The sequence below is a fragment of the Nerophis lumbriciformis genome, linkage group LG32 (genome assembly GCF_033978685.3).
Source record: "Nerophis lumbriciformis linkage group LG32, RoL_Nlum_v2.1, whole genome shotgun sequence".
NCBI lineage: Eukaryota > Metazoa > Chordata > Actinopteri > Syngnathiformes > Syngnathidae > Nerophis > Nerophis lumbriciformis.
Window position 1 is genome coordinate 8,703,638 of NC_084579.2, and position 17,999 is coordinate 8,721,636.

At 41.5% G+C, this 17,999-nt stretch overlaps 1 protein-coding gene across 10 annotated transcripts in view; it reads left to right on the plus strand.

Moving 5' to 3' along the window:
- Window positions 1-14,904, plus strand: part of setd1ba (SET domain containing 1B, histone lysine methyltransferase a) — a 45,924-nt gene extending 31,020 nt beyond the window's left edge. For 6 of the 10 annotated variants that reach the window (XM_061927035.2, XM_061927040.2, XM_061927036.2 and 3 more), the window contains 7 exons: window positions 3,863-4,192; window positions 4,261-5,451; window positions 8,231-8,397; window positions 8,471-8,596; window positions 8,667-8,786; window positions 13,248-13,385; window positions 13,456-14,904. In XM_061927035.2, the coding sequence (XP_061783019.1) occupies window positions 3,863-4,192; window positions 4,261-5,451; window positions 8,231-8,397; window positions 8,471-8,596; window positions 8,667-8,786; window positions 13,248-13,385; window positions 13,456-13,629 (2,246 nt within the window). In that variant the 3' untranslated portion in view covers window positions 13,630-14,904. The remainder of the gene's footprint in view (window positions 1-3,862; window positions 4,193-4,260; window positions 5,452-8,230; window positions 8,398-8,470; window positions 8,597-8,666; window positions 8,787-13,247; window positions 13,386-13,455) is intronic. The other 4 variants (XM_061927038.2, XM_061927039.2, XM_061927041.2 and 1 more) reach the window with 4 other exon arrangements.
- The last annotated feature ends 3,095 nt before the right edge of the window (window positions 14,905-17,999 follow it).

Below are 17,999 nucleotides of genomic sequence, written 5' to 3' on the forward strand. Positions count from 1 at the left end.
TCTGCTGACGTATGCAATAACATATTGTGTCATTTGTCATTCTATTATTTTGTCAACATTATAAAGGACAAGCTGTAAAAATGAATCTACTTGTTTATTTACTGTTAATATTTGGTTATTTTCTGTTTTAACATGTTCTATCTACACTTCTGTTAAAATGTAATAATAAATTATTCTTCTGTTGTTTGGATACTTTACATTCGTTTTGGATGATACCACAAATTTAAGTATCGATCCAATACCAAGTAGTTACAGGGTCATACATTGGTCATAATTTAAGTTCTCATGTGTGCAGGGACGTATTTCCTGACTTTATGAATATAATATGAATTAAAAAAAAAAAAATTTATGTAATCATAGTAGTATCGACTAGATACACTCTTGTATTTGGTATCATTACAGTGGATGTCAGGTGTAGATCCACCCATGGCATTTGTTTACATTGTGAAGCCGGTGAGCTATCGTATCCTACAGTATGTAGTGAAGCATGTCTAGCTATTCCTCGTCCTGCAGGGACGATACTTGTAAAAAACTCACTTTATTTGTCACCATGGAGGCGAGGATTAGTGATTTAGAAGAAGCTAAAACACTGCCGATTGCGGATGGACATTAGCCGCTAACTAGCTAGCCATGTTTTAAACCACCTCTTCCTGAGGGTGTTTCAGTCTTATAGCTTCACCTTCATCTTTAGTTTTTAGGCCAAAATGCATCCGTTCTCCCTTTTCTGTCTACACACTGTGTCTGCTTGTAAGTACTCTGTGATTGTGCGCTGCCGAACATGCTCCTCTGTTTGTAAGACCAGCAATGTCACGACGTGCCTGTAAAAAAATAAAATAAAATATGGCGAACCGGCACTTTTCAAACAGAGTATAGTACCGTTTTTGATTCATTAGCAGAGGTGGGTAGAGTAGCCAGAAATTGTACTCAAGTAAGAGTACTGTTACTTTAGAGATTTATTACTCAAGTAAAAGTAAGGAGTAGTCACCCTAATATTTACTTGAGTAAAAGTAAAAAGTATGTTGTGAAAAAACTACTCAAGTACTGAGTAACTGATGAGTAACATACACACACATATATATATATATATATATATATATATATATATACTGTACATACATACATACATTGATATATACAGTATATAATTTATATTTATTTATTTTGCCGTTTTTGTTTACATGTTAAAGGTGTTTTAATGAATGTACAAGCATGTTTGACACATATAGATTCCTTTCTTTCATGAAGACTAGAATATAAGTTGGTGTATTACCTGATTCTGATGACTTGCATTGATTGTAATCAGACAGTAGTGCTGATAACGTCCACGTTTTCAAATGGAGGAGAAAAAAAGTTCCTCCTTTCTGTCCAATACTACATGAAAGTGGTTGGTTTTTGGCATCTTATTTGTCGAGCTTCCATATTCGTTTTTATACACTTTACAAGAAATACATTGGCGGCAAACTCCATAGCTTGCTAGCTTGTGTGCACTGGCTTTTGGAGACTCTTATTTAGTAAGCGCAGGCGCGACGGAAAGGGCACTTTTATTGTGAAGACAGGAACTGTGCGGTGAGTCTTTAGGCCTTTGACCGGAAGTACGGTTGAAATAAAAAAATTGTCTTTTTTTTTTTCCACACTTTTGATTGATTGATTGAAACTTTTACTAGTAGATTGCACAGTACAGTACATATTCCGTACAATTGACCACTAAATGGTAACACCCGAATAAGTTTTTCAACTTGTTTAAATCAGGTCATGTGAACGCCTGGCTCTGTTTATTGGTCCAACGTCACCAATGACTGCATTTGATTGGTGGAACGGAGACAAACGTCACCAGTGACTGTATTTGATTGGTGAAATGGAGTGAAACGTCACCAGTGACTGTATTTGGTGAAACGCAGGCACTTTGAAGATATGTCTGACAGACCAAAACAAACAAAGCGTGCATTACCAGATCGATAAAAAAATTAGTAGCGAGTAGCGAGCTGAATGTAGATAAAAGTAGCGGAGTAAAAGTAGCGTTTCTTCTCTGTAAATATACTCAAGTAAAAGTAAAAGTATGCTGCATTAAAACTACTCTTAGAAGTACAATTTATCCCAAAAGTTACTCAAGTAGATGTAACGGAGTAAATGTAGCGCGTTACTACCCACCTCTGTTCATTAGTACCACGATACTATACTAGTACCGGTATACTGTACAACCCTAGTCCCAATACAACTTTTTAACTTTCTCATACAATGTCAATAATAGTCCGATACAATATCAGCACAAATCAAAATACAAACTTTTATTATATTGTAGTGTGGAATGTTTGGAAAGATTTCATCAAGTGAAATTAGAACAATGGTAGGTATGAAAAACATCAACCTCATGACAAATGAATGCTTTTGAAGTGGAGTGTTAATAGTGGTCACAATAATGCTCATGACGCAGTAACTGGATCCAGACACATTTGTTACTGGATACTTTGTAACACACTTCTACCCTCAAATCCTTTGTAGTGTGCAACTTAATTATTTGACACTTGTTTAAGACAGATTGTGTGTTTTAGACTGCTATTTAAGGACGAATATTACTAGAGATGTGCCGATCGTTTGGCCGTTTTTCATTAAAACGTACACGGGAAAAACTGACAATCTCACCAAGTATATATTTCTAATTTGTAGTCAAAATATCCAAACAAACCTACTACAAGTCACAATCCCCTGAGTAGTATTTTTTCATTGAGACATAAGAACTCGTTTTTTGGCAATCTAAATTCTGAGGGAAAAAAATACTACCTTTGAGCATCACAAGTTTGTCCAAACAAGACACAAAACTTCACAATACTAGTAAGTAATACGTTTGATTGCTAATTTTAAGATCACTTATATTTTAAAGCTTAAATATAATGTCTTTACAAGCAAAAATAACTTCTGCCAATGGAACAAGTCAAAATAGTCCTGGTAAGATTTGTTAATAAAACATTATATTGGAGGACTTAGACTTTAACTGGCTGTCCAGCTTTGCACAAGGGTTCAGGTTAGGAGTGCAGGACTGTTTGGATCAGAGCTAATGTTGGAGATTTTAGATGTGAGGCGATATCAAATCAAATCAAATAAACTTTATTTATAAAGCACATTTAAAATTTACCACAGGGGTAGCCAAAGTGCTGTACAGGTTAAAAGATAAAACGAGTACCGAGCAAACACAACACAAACAGAACACGATAAAAAATAAATAATTAAAATAGAATAAATAAAAACATAACAACAGGTTCACAGCAGGTGTATTATGGGGCGCCATTGCAGGATGGATATCACTCAGTGTTAAAAGCCATGGAATAAAAGTATGTTTTTAAGAGAGATTTAAAAACAGGAAGAGAGGAGGCTTGTCTAACACTCAGGGGTAGGTCGTTCCAGAGCTTGGGAGCAGCAACGGCGAAAGCTCTGTCACCTCTAAGCTTCAGCCTTGTGTCAGGGACCGTCAACAGCAGCTGATCGGCTGATCTTAAGGATCGGGTGGGGCAGTAAGGCTGAAGGAGCTCGGAGAGATAGGTTGGCGCGAGGTTGTTTAGACATTTAAAAACAAATAAAAGGAGTTTAAAATTGATTCGGTAACGCACAGGGAGCCAGTGAAGGGACGCTAAAATAGTATCATTCGATACTTGTTTTTTGCTGATATCGAACCGATACTAATATTGTATCAGGACACCCCGGGTGCTAACATTTTACTCTAACAGAATTATCAAACTCGCAGCTGCCTCAACCGTAGCTAACTCATAAATGACACTGATCTGAGCTTCATTTTAAGATGTGTAGCAAAGCCTGCTTTATTGAATTTTATTTACAAAGCTTTCCTGGCTTTTTGCTTCATTTCCCGCAGAGTCCGCAAGTTCAGTGTCATCCAAAAGCAGCTCAGACTCCTCGTCGGCAAGTTCGGACTCCTCCGAGGATGAGTTGAGCTCGGAAGAAGAGGACTCGGAGGTGGAAAAGGATGATGAGGGGAAAGTGTCCAAGACCTCTTCGTCCTCGTCCTCATCTTCATCCTCGTCCTCCGACGAGGAAGAAAAAAAGGAGTTGGACTCCAAGCCGCTGAGTCCTCCTGAGGAGGCGACCACAAACGCTGTGGAGGAGATAAGCAGCAAACTTAAACGCAGACCTCCAAGTCCTGAGGACGAGGTACCAGAGGACCTGAAGCCACCTTCTCCTAAAGGTAAGTGTTTCCTCCTAAATTAGAACTCACTTCAATAAACATTTTGATTGAAACTGTTTGGTTTTTAGTCAAAGAGGAAACCGTGAAGTATGAACCTGAGGAGACGCTCCGGCCTTCCACGCCAGCAGGTGCCCTGCCTGACAGTGACCAGGAGAGCAAACCCAAAGGTAAAGCAGAGCCTGAGGAGGTTGCCATTCAGCCGGGCCGATTAGCCCCATCCCAACTCCATTCCAAAACAGCCGCACCCAGGTCCGCCTCCGCCTCTTTAATGCACCTACCTCTCCCGCCTCACCCGACAGTAGAAGGTCGCTCGCTCCTCCACCCGCCCTCCGCTCCTCTGCCAGACCTCTCTCAACGGGCCCGACTTCCCACGGACGAGGACATTCCCCGGACGCCGGGCAGGGACCTGATGGAGCGGGCCAGGAGTCTGGGCAAGTCCCAGAGCACGGACACGGTGCCCAACACCCCAGGTAGTGACGCCCCGCTGACGGGGAGCAGCCTAATGCTCAGCTCCCCTCACATTCCTGGCAGTCCCTTTTCCTACCCTGCACAGTCTCCTGTCCTTAGCGCCGGAGTCCCTCGCACTCCTGGTAAAGACTTAACTTTCACCCCTGTCTTCCCTGACCCCTCTGCGCTTCCTTTTAATCGGAAGATCTCCTCTGAGAGCCTGGACGATAGGCCTCAATTTAAGGAGCCGCCCATCAGCCTCTTACCTAACCAAGCCTTATCAACAGGTACCGAGCATGCAGCCAGCCTATCGGCGGAGCCTCCTGCCAGCCTCACAGGGGAGGATTCCGACGTGTTCGACAGCATCTCGTCCAAGCGTAAACCCGGACGACCCAAAGGAAAAAAGATCCCCACTGCGGCCGTGGACGTCGCCATGCAGGACATGTCCTCCAAATCTCCCTTTGACCCGAGTCCGGACTTCAGCACGAGAGAACCTCAGACGCTGCTGCCTGAAGCCGAAGACGGCTTCCACTCCTACGAGGAGGACCTCCCCGTGCCCATGAAGCCCGCCAGGAGGGCGCGGCGCAACTGGGAGGAGCTGTTGCTCGACAGCCTGTCGCCCGTCACCACGCCGACACGCTCGTACTTCTCACGGCGGAGCGACTTCGAGGAGATGACCATCTTGTACGACATCTGGAACGGCGGCATCGACGAGGAGGACGTCCGGCTGCTGCAGGTCACGTACGACAAGATGCTGCAGCAGGATAACGGCAACGACTGGCTCAACGACACACTCTGGGTCAACCATCCTTATATCCTTTCACCTTGTTTGATTATCCCATTGTACATAACATCAATAGGTTGTATTCCGTCACATGACTTTTGAACGGAAGTAAACAAAGTGGTGGGCCACCAAACCAACATGGCTACTGGGGATGTAGATTTTACCGTTAGAAGCAGATATGAGGGGAAAAATCAAACTATGCCATGGAATCTATACCGTATATATAAGTCGCTCCGGAGTATAAGTCGTACTGGCAGAAAACGCATAATAAAGAAGGAAAAAAACATATATAAGTCACACTGGAGTATAAGTTGCATTTTTTGGGGAAATGTATTTGATAAAACCCAACACCAAGAATAGACATTTGAAAGGCAATTTAAAATAACAGGCTGAATAAGTGTACGTTATATGAGGCATAAATAACCAACTGAGAACGTGCCTGGTATGTTAATGTAACATATTATGGTAAGAGTCATTCAAATAACTATAACATATAGAACATGCTATACGTTTACCAAACAATCTGTCACTCCTAATCGCTAAATCCCATGAAATCTTATACGTCTAGTCTCTTACGTGAATGAGCTAAATAATATTATTTGATGTTTTTTACAGTAATGTGTTAATAATTTCACACATAAGTCGCCCCTTAGTATAAGTCGCACCCCTGGCCAAACTATGAAAAAAAACTGCGACTTATAGTCCGAAAAATACGTTAGGCCCATTTTGAAATGGTTCAATTATCATTTTAGTCTTTTAGATGAGCCATAAGCAACGTATCTGTTATCAGTAAAGATACACACTGTGAACCCACACCAAACAAGAATGACAAACACATTTCGGGAGAACATCCGCACCGTAACACAACATAAACACAACAGAACGAATACCCAGAACTCCTTGCAGCACTAACTCTTCCGGGATGCTACAATATACACCCCCCCTTCCCCCAACCTCAACCCCGCCCACCTCAACCTCCTCATGCTCTCTCAGGGAGAGCATGTCCCAAATTCCAAGCTGCTGTTTTGAGGCATGTTAAAAAAAAAAAAGCACTTTGTGACTTGAATAATAATTAAAGCTGCAAGCAGCATTGGTCGGGCCCGCATATTTGGCAGGTGCTAGTCCTAAATGTCCCAATACTTTTGTCTACTTTTAGTCTGAAGTGTCCCAAGACTTTTGTCTAGTGTACCTACCTTGTCTGCATTGTGTGGGCACGTTGGTGCTTCCTGCTTTTAAGCAGCCATCTTAAAAAAACAGCAGCGCAGCAGCATCAGCGCAGCGGTTCTTTGAAGGCTCATAAAATCAAAACCGGAGCAGTTAGAAAAAACGCGCTTCTGTCCTTTTAATCACAAGGGTTTAATCTCTCTCCTGTGTTAGTTTGAAGCCGAAACGACAAACGCGCTCAGAGGAGATAGTTTTTGAAGGAAGGTGACCGGTTTTTACAAAAATTTTGTTTTGAAGGGGGAATAGCAAACTTCCTGTTGATTTTTGCTGGGGGTTGTCAATTTATGAAATGTAGGTCTAAGTGAGACCTATATAGAGGTTTTTGTTTCATGTCTCTCCGACCTTCCCAGTGGGAGTTACAGGCAGTTTTGTCATTTTTTTCTTCCGAGGAGCAGTTTTTTCTGCGTTTTATTAGAGCGCAATTTTGAGATTTGGGGTTAGGTTTTTTTATTAGATCGCAATTTTTGCCAGTCCTGATGTGTGTGTTCAGTTCGGTGAGTTTTGAAGCATGTTAAGGGGGTCAAATTACAGCTCAAAGAGGCAAAAGTTACTGTTTTTAGTACTTTTTTGTCTTGAAGGGGGAATTGCCAACTTCCTGTTGATTTTAGCCCGACAATGTACTATTATGAAATGTAGGTCTAAGTCAGACCTACATAGAGGTTTTTGTTTCATGTCTCTCCGACCTTCCTAGTGGGAGTTACAGGCAGTCTAGGTTTTTTTTTTCTAGGGGGCGCTAGAGCGCAATTTTGAGTTTTGTGGTTCGGTTTTTTTTTTAAAAGGCAATTTTCGCAGGTCCTGATGTGTGGGTCAAATATGGTGAGTTTTGAAGCATGTTAAGTGGGTCAAATTACAGTTTAATGTGGCGGCGGAAGAATAAAGAATAAAACCTTACAAATTCAATAGGTCCTTATGTCCCATTGCATAAGGACTCCCTTTGGGAGTCCTTATACAATGGGCCATGCGGGCCCTAAATATGGCAGTACCATGTTGGCATTTTTTACCATAACTTGAGTTGATTTATTTTGGAAAACCTTGTTACATTGTTTAATGCATCCAGCGGGGCATCACAACAAAATTAGGCATAATAATGTGTTAATTCCACGACTGTATATATCGGTATCGGTTTATATCGGTATCTGTAATTCAGAGTTGGACAATATCGGAATATAGGATATCGACAAAAAAGCCATTATCGGACATCTCTTATTGAAATACTTTGTATAGTTCAAGATTTGCGGTCATTTGAAAACCTCCCTGCACATCATAATGGCAGCTACAGTTTCCATCTTAAAGATCTAAAATAGTTATTTGGGAATGTCTGGCGGGCCAGATTGAAAAGCTTCACGGGCCACATGTGGCCCCCGGGCCTTAATTTGCCCAGGTCGGGCCTAAAACAATGCAAGCATTGTGCATTTTTCTTGGAAAAAGACAACACGCCGCCCAGAACTCTATGACAACAGACATATTTAATGACCCGGACATGATGAAGTGAATACAACCTATTAGTACTTCCCCCTACTGGGGGCTTTGGGAAACAGTTGTCAGGTCCATGTACTGTAGTTCCTTCCTTGACCTCCATGCACCCACCAACATCCCCCGCATTAAGAAAAAGAGGCGAGACGACGGCATGAGGGATCACATGACGGGCTGCGCCAGAAGCGAGGGATACTACAAGATCGACAAGAAGGACAAGATCAAGTACCTTCAGAGCACGCGGCTGCAGTCGGACGAGCCGCCCATGGACACACAGGTGGGCTTTAGTGTGGAGAAATATGACCGGTGTTTATAAATGAAGAGATATTTCACAGACAGTTTGTGTGCAGGGTATGAGCATCCCCGCACAAGTGCACGTCTCCACCAGGGCGGGCTCGGAGCGGCGGTCCGAACAGCGGCGCCTGTTGTCGTCTTTCGCGTGCGATAGTGACCTGCTGAAGTTCAACCAGCTGAAGGTGAGCATTGTGTTTTTGTTTAGAGACTAAATGAAAATGCTGACAAATCTCCTGCTTTTCGTTCCTTCAGTTCCGTAAGAAGAAGATCCGATTCTGCAGGTCGCACATCCACGACTGGGGTCTGTTCGCTTTGGAGCCCATCGCCGCAGACGAGATGGTCATAGAATACGTGGGACAAAACATCCGACAGGTAAGGCTTGAGTTTTTTCCTTGCCCTGATGTGGGATCTGAGCCGAGGATGTCGTTGTGGCTTGTGCAGCCCTTTGAGACACTCATGATTAAGGGTTATATAAATAAACTTTGATTGATTGATTGATTGATCGATAAGGACGCACTTTTCTTTTCTATACATGTTTAGTGACAACTTGCAAGCGTTGGTTTTATTTTAGTCAAAAGATTATCCACATGTTGAAGGTGAAAATGTATGTCATTTATTTAAGGGTGTAACGGTACGTGTATTTGTATTGAACTGTTTCGGTACGGGGGTTCGGTTCGGTTCGGAGGTGCACTGAACGAGTTTCCACACGGACATATTAAGTAGCGTACCGCACGTTGTGTAAACAATGCACACTGAGGCACAACACACGGCATTCTAGCAACGACCGGGCTACTACAACATGCAAAAGCCAGAGCTGGAAGACCCTCCTACCTCGTTAAGATCTCCCGTTTGGGAACATTTGGGCTTCGCGGTGCGATACAACAATGGATAACATCGCTTCAACGAAGAGAAAGATGAACAAACACAGCTCCCACCGCATTCAAGCAGCTTCTCCTCGGCGAGTCAGGCAGGGCTAAAGCAATAACAAATGTTTTTATAGCAGCAGATTTAAAACCATATTGCATTAAAAACTAGATTTTGACCTACTTTTATGGTGGAAGAACAATGAGCCCATTTATCCTCTTACTGCCAAGTTAGCCAGGCACTACCTCGCCATACCTGCTACCTCTGTGCCATTGTAACTGCAAGCAGGTCTGCTCTTTCTGCAGACAATGTGGATAAACTGATTTTTCTGGCAAAAAACATGAAGATTGAGTGAAAGTCACCAGGGTTAAAGGCTGGGGCGGAAAAAGAAAAGTTAATCTGAGGCTGAGTTGACTTGAAACTGTTTAATGTTGCACTTTTTGTATGTAGAAGAAACATTTTGTCATTTTATTTAATCTGAGCAACAACTTGAGGCAGTTTAATGTTGATTAACGTGGACCCCGACTTAAACAAGTTGAAAAACTTATTTGGGTGTTACCATTTAGTGGTCAATTGTACGGAATATGTACTGTACTGTGCATCGATCCATCCATCCATCTTCTTCCGCTTATCCGAGGTCGGGTCGCGGGGGCAGCAGCCTAAGCAGGGAAGCCCAGACTTTCCTCTCCCCAGCCACTTCGTCCAGCTCTTCCTGTGGGACCCCGAGGCGTTCCCAGGCCAGCCGGGAGACATAGTCTTCCCAACGTGTCCTGGGTCTTCCCCGCGGCCTCCTACCGGTCGGACGTGCCCTAAACACCTCCCTAGGGAGGCGTTCGGGTGGCATCCTGACCAGATGCCCGAACCACCTCATCTGGCTCCTCTTGATGTGGAGGAGCAGCGGCTTTACTTTGAGCTCCTCCCGGATGGCAGAGCTTCTCACCCTATCTCTAAGGGAGAGCCCCGCCACCCGGCGGAGGAAACTCATTTCGGCCGCTTGTACCCGTGATCTTGTCCTTTCGGTCATAACCCAAAGCTCATGACCATAGGTGAGGATGGGAACGTAGATCGACCGGTAAATTGAGAGCTTTGCCTTCCGGCTCAGCTCCTTCTTCACCACAACGGATCGATACAGCGTCCGCATTACTGAAGACGCCGCACCGATCCGCCTGTCGATCTCACGATCCACTCTTCCCTCACTCGTGAACAAGACTCCGAGGTACTTGAACTCCTCCACTTGGGGCAAGATCTCCTTCCCAACCCGGAGATGGCACTCCACCATTTTCCGGGCGAGAACCATGGACTCGGACTTGGAGGTGCTGATTCTCATCCCAGTCGCTTCACACTCAGCTGCGAACCGATCCAGTGAGAGCTGAAGATCCTGGCCAGATGAAGCCATCAGGACCACATCATCCGCAAAAAGCAGAGACCCAATCCTGCAGCCACCAAACCGGATCCCCTCAACGCCTTGACTGCGCCTAGAAATTTTGTCCATAAAAGTTATGAACAGAATCGGTGACAAAGGGCAGCCTTGGCGGAGTCCAACCCTCACTGGAAACGTGTCCGACTTACTGCCGGCAATGCGGACCAAGCTCTGACACTGATCATACAGGGAGCGGACTGTCACAATCAGACAGTCCGATACCCCATACTCTCTGAGCACTCCCCACAGGACTTCCCGAGGGACACGGTCGAATGCCTTCTCCAAGTCCACAAAACACATGTAGACTGGTTGGGCAAACTCCCATGCACCCTCAAGGACCCTGCCGAGAGTATAGAGCTGGTCCACAGTTTCACGACCAGGACGAAAACCACACTGTTCCTCCTGAATCCGAGGTTCGACTATCCAGCGTAGCCTCCTCTCCAGTACACCTGAATAGACCTTACCGGGAAGGCTGAGAAGTGTGATCCCACGATAGTTAGAACACACCCTCCGGTTCCCCTTCTTAAAGAGAGGAACCACCACCCCGGTCTGCCAATCCAGAGGTACCGCCCCCGATGTCCACGCGATGCTGCAGAGTCTTGTCAACCAAGACAGCCCCACAGCATCCAGAGCCTTAAGGAACTCCGGGCGGATCTCATCTACCCCCGGGGCTGTACTGTGCAATCTACTAATAAAAGTCTCAATCAATCAATCAAAAAAAGCACTTTATATGTAGAAAGGTTTTGTTAAGAAACCATTCTGAGCCTTATCTTATTTAGTTTGTATTGTATATATGTTGACCACATTAACCCTGGCAATGGACCCTGTGTGTATATATATGTTATTGTTATGCTTAGCATTCATGACTGCCTGCTGTTGCACTGATCAGCCTAGTGGTGGCTCACTATTGGCTCACAGCTATTTCTATTTTTGGGCAGAATTATTATAGTGTTCCCAATGTTAAAAGGATAAAGCCATTGTTTACAAATTTGGTAAATAAATAACCAAAAAATGTATATTTTGTTGTTTTCTTACTATACTGAAAATGAACCGAACTGTGACCTCTAAACCGAGGTACGTACCGAACCGAAATTTTTGTGTACCGTTACACCCTTAATGTATACATTTCTTAACTCTCAAATATCTTTTTCAGATTTTTTCTCTAGGCAGAAATACTGTTTTGTATGCGGATCAATGCCGTAAATCAGGGGTGCTCACACTTTTTCTGCAGGCGAGCTACTTTTCAATTGATCAAGTCGTGGGGATCTACCTCATTCATATATATAATTTATATTTACTTATTTATGAAATATATGTTTTTGTTAACAAGTTAAAGGTGTGTAATGATAATGCAAGCATGTTTAACACATATAGTTAATATTGTTAATACATTAAAGGTGTTTAATGATAATACAAGTATGTTTAATACATATAGTTAGTATTGTTAACAAGTTAAAGGTGTTTAAAGATAATGCAAGCATGTTTAACACATATAGTTAATATTGTTAACAAGTTAAAGGTGGTTAAAAATAATACAAGCATGTTTAACAAAAATAGTTAATATTGTTAACAACTTAAAGGTGGTTAAAGATAAAACAAGCATGTTTAACACAAATAGTTAATATTGTTAACAACTTAAAGGTGGTTAAAGATAATACAAGCATGTTTAACACATATAGTTAATATTGTTAACAACTTAAAGGTGGTTAAAGATAATACAAGCATGTTTAACACATATAGTTAATATTGTTAACAACTTAAAGGTGGTTAAAGATAATACAAGCATGTTTAACACATATAGTTAATATTGTTAACAAGTTAAAGGTGTTTAAAGATAATGCAAGCATGTTTAACACATATAGATTCCTTTCTTTCATGAAGACAAGAATATAAGTTGGTGTATTACCTGATTGTGATGACTTGCATTGATTGGAATCAGACAGTAGTGATGATAACGTCCGCATTTTCGAATGGAGGAGAAAAAAAAGTCCTCCTTTCTGTCCAATACCACATGAAAGTGGTTGGTTTTTGGCATCTTATTTGTCCAGCTTCCGTACTCCTTTGTATACACTTTACAAGAAATACATTGTCGGCAAACTCCGTAGCTTGCTAGCTTGTGCACGCCAGCTTTCTGAGACTCTTATTTTGGTAGCGCAACTGTGCAACTGTGCAGTCGGTCTTTGGAGTTTTGACGACAGGTACGGCGCCAGAGTCTGTTGAAACAAAGTGTTTCTCGCCTTCCAGTCGGTAATTTTAATGAGCTGGCAGCAGCCAGCGTCATCTCAGAAGACCCTCGGGTGCCGTGAATGTCAATCAAGTGACGAAAGTGACGTCATAGTGAAGATTTATGATCGCTCATTTTTAGGACTATTTTTTTCATGCCTGGCTGGTGATCGACTGACACACCCTCCGAGATCGACCGGTAGATCGCGATCGACGTAATGAGCACCCCTGATGTAAATACTGTATTGATTGATGTAATAATCGCGCGACGATGACAGTGCAGTCCGATAGAGAAGTGGAAGAATACATCTTGGCTGTGTTTGCAGGTGATTGCGGACATGCGTGAGAAACGCTACGAGGAGGAGGGCATCGGCAGCAGCTACATGTTCAGCGTGGACCACGACACCATCATCGATGCCACCAAGTGTGGCAACTTCGCCCGCTTCATCAACCACAGCTGCAACGTAAGACGACGAAACACATTCCTACCATCCTTAGACTTACAGTTTTTGTTTTTTTTACCTCGTTTTCCAGCCTAACTGTTACGCCAAGGTCATCACGGTGGAATCGCAGAAGAAGATCGTAATCTACTCGAGGCAGCCCATCAACGTGAGCGAGGAGATCACGTACGACTACAAGTTCCCCATCGAGGACGAGAAGATCCCCTGCCTGTGCGGTGCCGAGAACTGCCGGGGGACGCTCAATTAAGTCCAATTTTTCCTGCACTCGTCACATGTTGATTGTTTACGATTTATGGTGCTGCTCAATCGACACGTCTGGGTTTTTTTTCCCCCTCGTTTTCTTTCCACGTCTCCCACAATGCGCAGTATTGCAGCTCTGCCACTTCCGCGACATATTCAGCTGCTCACAAAGACACGAACGTGGTAAATGGTTCTGTCTGGTACAATACATCCCACGGATCAAGTAGAATGACCACCCTTCATGTGGATCAGGATTAAAACATTTGTCGCACCAAATTTCACAACTTTTGCAAAAAAAAAAGACAAAAATCCAACAACGATCACTTCATGTATTGGTGAAGAAGTGATGCATTTTATGCAATAATGGTGTTCTCAAGAGTATTGGTCCCATTAGTGTTCCAAAATGTGCAATTCAGCGCCCCCTATAGGCTCCAGTGCACAAGCAATCATGTTGAAATCTAAAAAAAACATTTTAAGCATGAAGTGTTTGTAAGCTGACTTCATATTGTATTATTACTACTCAGTGTTTAAAAACAAATAATAATGAATGCACTTCCGCTTTATCGCCCCCTGCAGACCACGTTTGACATTACTTTTCATCTGGTTGCTTTAACAATGGAGTTGTTTTTTTTCTATCTAGTGATGTGTATATTGTATACTTGTACAGAAGATCTGCAAGCTTTTTTTTTTTTTTACATCATGGGGTCACACTTCAAGATTTATTTTCTAGAAAAAGACTGAATATGAGGAAAAAAAACAAAAAAACATCAGGGAATCTGTAAAAGAAATGATTTTATTTAAAGTTATGGAAAATAAGAAAAAGAGGAAAGACAGAAGGTCCACTGTGTACAGGAAGTTTCCATCTCCACCTTTTGGAAAGATTGTTTCTTGTAGAAACGTCTTCTCTTCATTTCCCGTCTTGCTTTGTAATTCTCTCTAAGGTGTGTACATAAGCTAACTGTGAATATTATATAAATCTATATATTTTTGTTCCCCAGGGATTTGCTACACACATCAAGAGCTCCGAGAGCTGTGTAAACCGTGTGATTGCGAGCGGTGAGCTTGTAGCAGGACATTTTTTTAGCTTGTGTCAAGCTTTTGTTTTGTTTGTTTTTTATTGTAAATTCTATGAAAAAAAAGTTGTTTTGTGGTGTGGAGAGAGAGTAAAAGTGCAGAATCGGCATAGGAAGCGGACTGAACAATCAGCCTGCTTCTCTTTGTCTATTTATTACATGACAGATGTATGAAAATGTTCAACATGGAAATAAAGCAGTTTTTGCATACATCCATAAATGTGTTCTCTTTATTCAGACAAAAGCATTTATGAAAGGTTATTGTAATTTAAGTTTGGCAGACAGGCATTCTCAATCAACCAATCCATGACCTTTATTCTCAATTGAGCTAAATGGTTAGTCAGAGATCAGATGTTTTATTTTCTTCACTCCCACAATTGTTTTATACTATTTTTTTAAGCAAACATTGAGGTTTGAGCCGTTGCTCTGATAATATTTTTATTGATTATAGTTAGACCAGTGTTTTTCTCACTGGTGTGCCGTGGGAGATTATCTGCAAATGATGTGTTGTTGTTGAGTGTCGGTGCTGTCTGGAGCTCGGCAGAGTAACCGTGTAATACTCTTCCATATCAGTAGGCGGCAGCCGGTAGCTAATAGCTTTGTAGATGTCGGAAACAGCGGGAGGCAGTGTGCAGGTAAAAAGGTATCTAATGCTTAAAACAAAAATAAACAGAAGGTGAGTGCTCCTAAGACATACTTGCCAACCTTGAGACCTCCGATTTCGGGAGGCGGGGGGCGTGGTTAAGATATATATATAGGAAATACTTGACTTTCAGTGAATTCTAGCTATATATATATTTTATTACATATATATATATAGTTAAGGGTTGAATTGTCCATCCTTGTTCTATTCTCTGTCACTATTTCAGAACACACACATTATACAAATATACATTATAAAATCAATAAGAAAACGGGAGCTCTAATTTGGGAGTCTGAGTTAGGATCAGTAGTTCCTATATAAACATTGCGCACTCACGTCGCCTTTTTGTATTGATTACTGCAGCTGTGCACTGGATTCATTCACAAATACAAACTACAACTCACAAACACTTTAGAGTTAGGCTCCACCATCAGAATGTGTACTTAAACTTATAAAGATCACATGGATATTATTCAGTGAGTTGATTCACCAAAACTAACCTGTTATACAGGAGGAAAAAGCACACAGGACGTTTCAATTGTTCACAGACTGGTCGTGCTCATCAGAATGACAAGACACTTCCGGTCTGCAGGTGATAGCATTCAATTGGGAAGAAACGCCCTACTGCCCCCTACTGACCAATGTGAATACTGATAAATGTGTAATGACAGCTCCAAAAACGAATTCAAACCACAAAATAAAATAAATAAATCAACACAAAAATGTGACACATTATGGGTGGGTCACATATGCATGTACAGTAGATGGCAGTATTGTCCTGTTTAAGAGTGTCACAACATTGCTGTTTACGGCAGACAAACTGCTTTACGGTAGACAAAAACATGACTGCTGTTGTTGTGTGTTGTTACCGCGCTGGGAGGACGTTAATGAAACTGCCTAACAATAAACCCACATAAGAAACCAAGAACTCGCCCTCCATCATTAGCTGTTTATATTGTGAGAAAGTGGACGTGTGAACAGGCTGTCAACACATCACTCAGGTCCGCATGGAACTGGAGGGGGCGTGGCCTCCAGCTCCGCCTGAATTTCGGGAGAAAATTTGTCCCGGAAGGTTTTTGGGAGAGGCGCTGAATTTCGGGAGTCTCCCGGAAAATCCGGGAGGGTTGGCAAGTATGTCCTAAGAAAAGGCATTGAAGCTTAGGGAAGGCAATGCAGAACGAAACTAAAACTGAACTGGCTACAAAGTAAACAAAAACAGAATGCTGGACGACAGCAAAGACTTACTGTGGAGCAAAGACGGCGTCCACAATGTACATCCGAACATGACATGACAATCAGCTGAAATATTCTTGATTGCTAAAACAAAGTAGATGCGGTAAATATCGCTCAAAGGAAGACAGTAAAATACCAAAAAAAGAGAAAAAACCACCAAAATAAGACAAGAACTAAAACACTACACACAGGAAAACAGCAAAAAAGTCAAAATAAGTCAGGGCGTGATGTGAGAGGTGGTGACAGTACACCTACTTTGAGACAAGAGCTATAGTGATGCATGCTTGTTATGGTTAGATTCATATCCAACAATTGCGACAACAACTTTTTACTGTCAACTGAGTTTTGTTTTTTAATGATTTCTGCTGGTGGTGTGCCTCCGGATTTTTTCAACCCCAAAAAATGTGCCTTGGCTCAAAAAAGGTTGAAATACACTAAGTTACACAATTTTCTTTTACATTTTACTCAATATATTTTCAAGTAAATGGCATTTAAGGACTTGCTGCAGAAAACATGCTGCAAAAAAAAACAAACAGGCACTTTTACTATCATTAAAATTCCTATGGTATTTTATCAGTGCTCTGGAAAGTGTCGCTATAACATACTTGCCAACCTTGAGACCTCCGATTTAGGGAGGTGGGGGGTGGGGGGCGCGGTCAGGGGTGGGGCGAGGTGTGGTTGGGGGCGTGGTTAAAAGGGTCGGAGTATATTGACAGCTAGAATCCACCAAGTCAAGTATTTGATACATATATATATATATATATATATATATATATATATATATATATATATATATATATATATATATATATATATATATATATATATACATACACATATATATATATATATATATATATATATATATATATATATATATATATATATATATATATATGCATATATATATATATTATCTACATCCTGAAAATATGCAAACAAAACTGTGTTTAGATAATTGATACTTCAAACTTGCATAAATATGACATGAATATAACATAACTTGGCTTCTGAGAGCTTCAAAATGTAATGAATAAAATGCTAAAGTTGTTGATAAACAAGCAATTATTTTAATAATTAAATATGGTCATTTTAAATGAATTATTATGATCATTTAAAATTAATTATTTCAAATATGTTTATTTTAATGTATAATTCTATGGCTGGATGTAATAAGGAGTCAGAAAAAATACAAATAAAAATACAGTTAATTTTGATGTTTTTAGCAAAATATAGTAACAATTTATTTAGTTGTTTTTTTTTAAATGTATTAATAAATATATTTATTTTTAGGTAAGATAAACATAATAATACAATTTATCTCTAGTCTGGATGAGTTAGTTCTTGTCACCCTGTTGTCCTCCAGGTGAAAAAAGGCTGTCCTCACTCAGGTCCGCATGGACCCGGCTGAAAATCGGGAGATTTTCG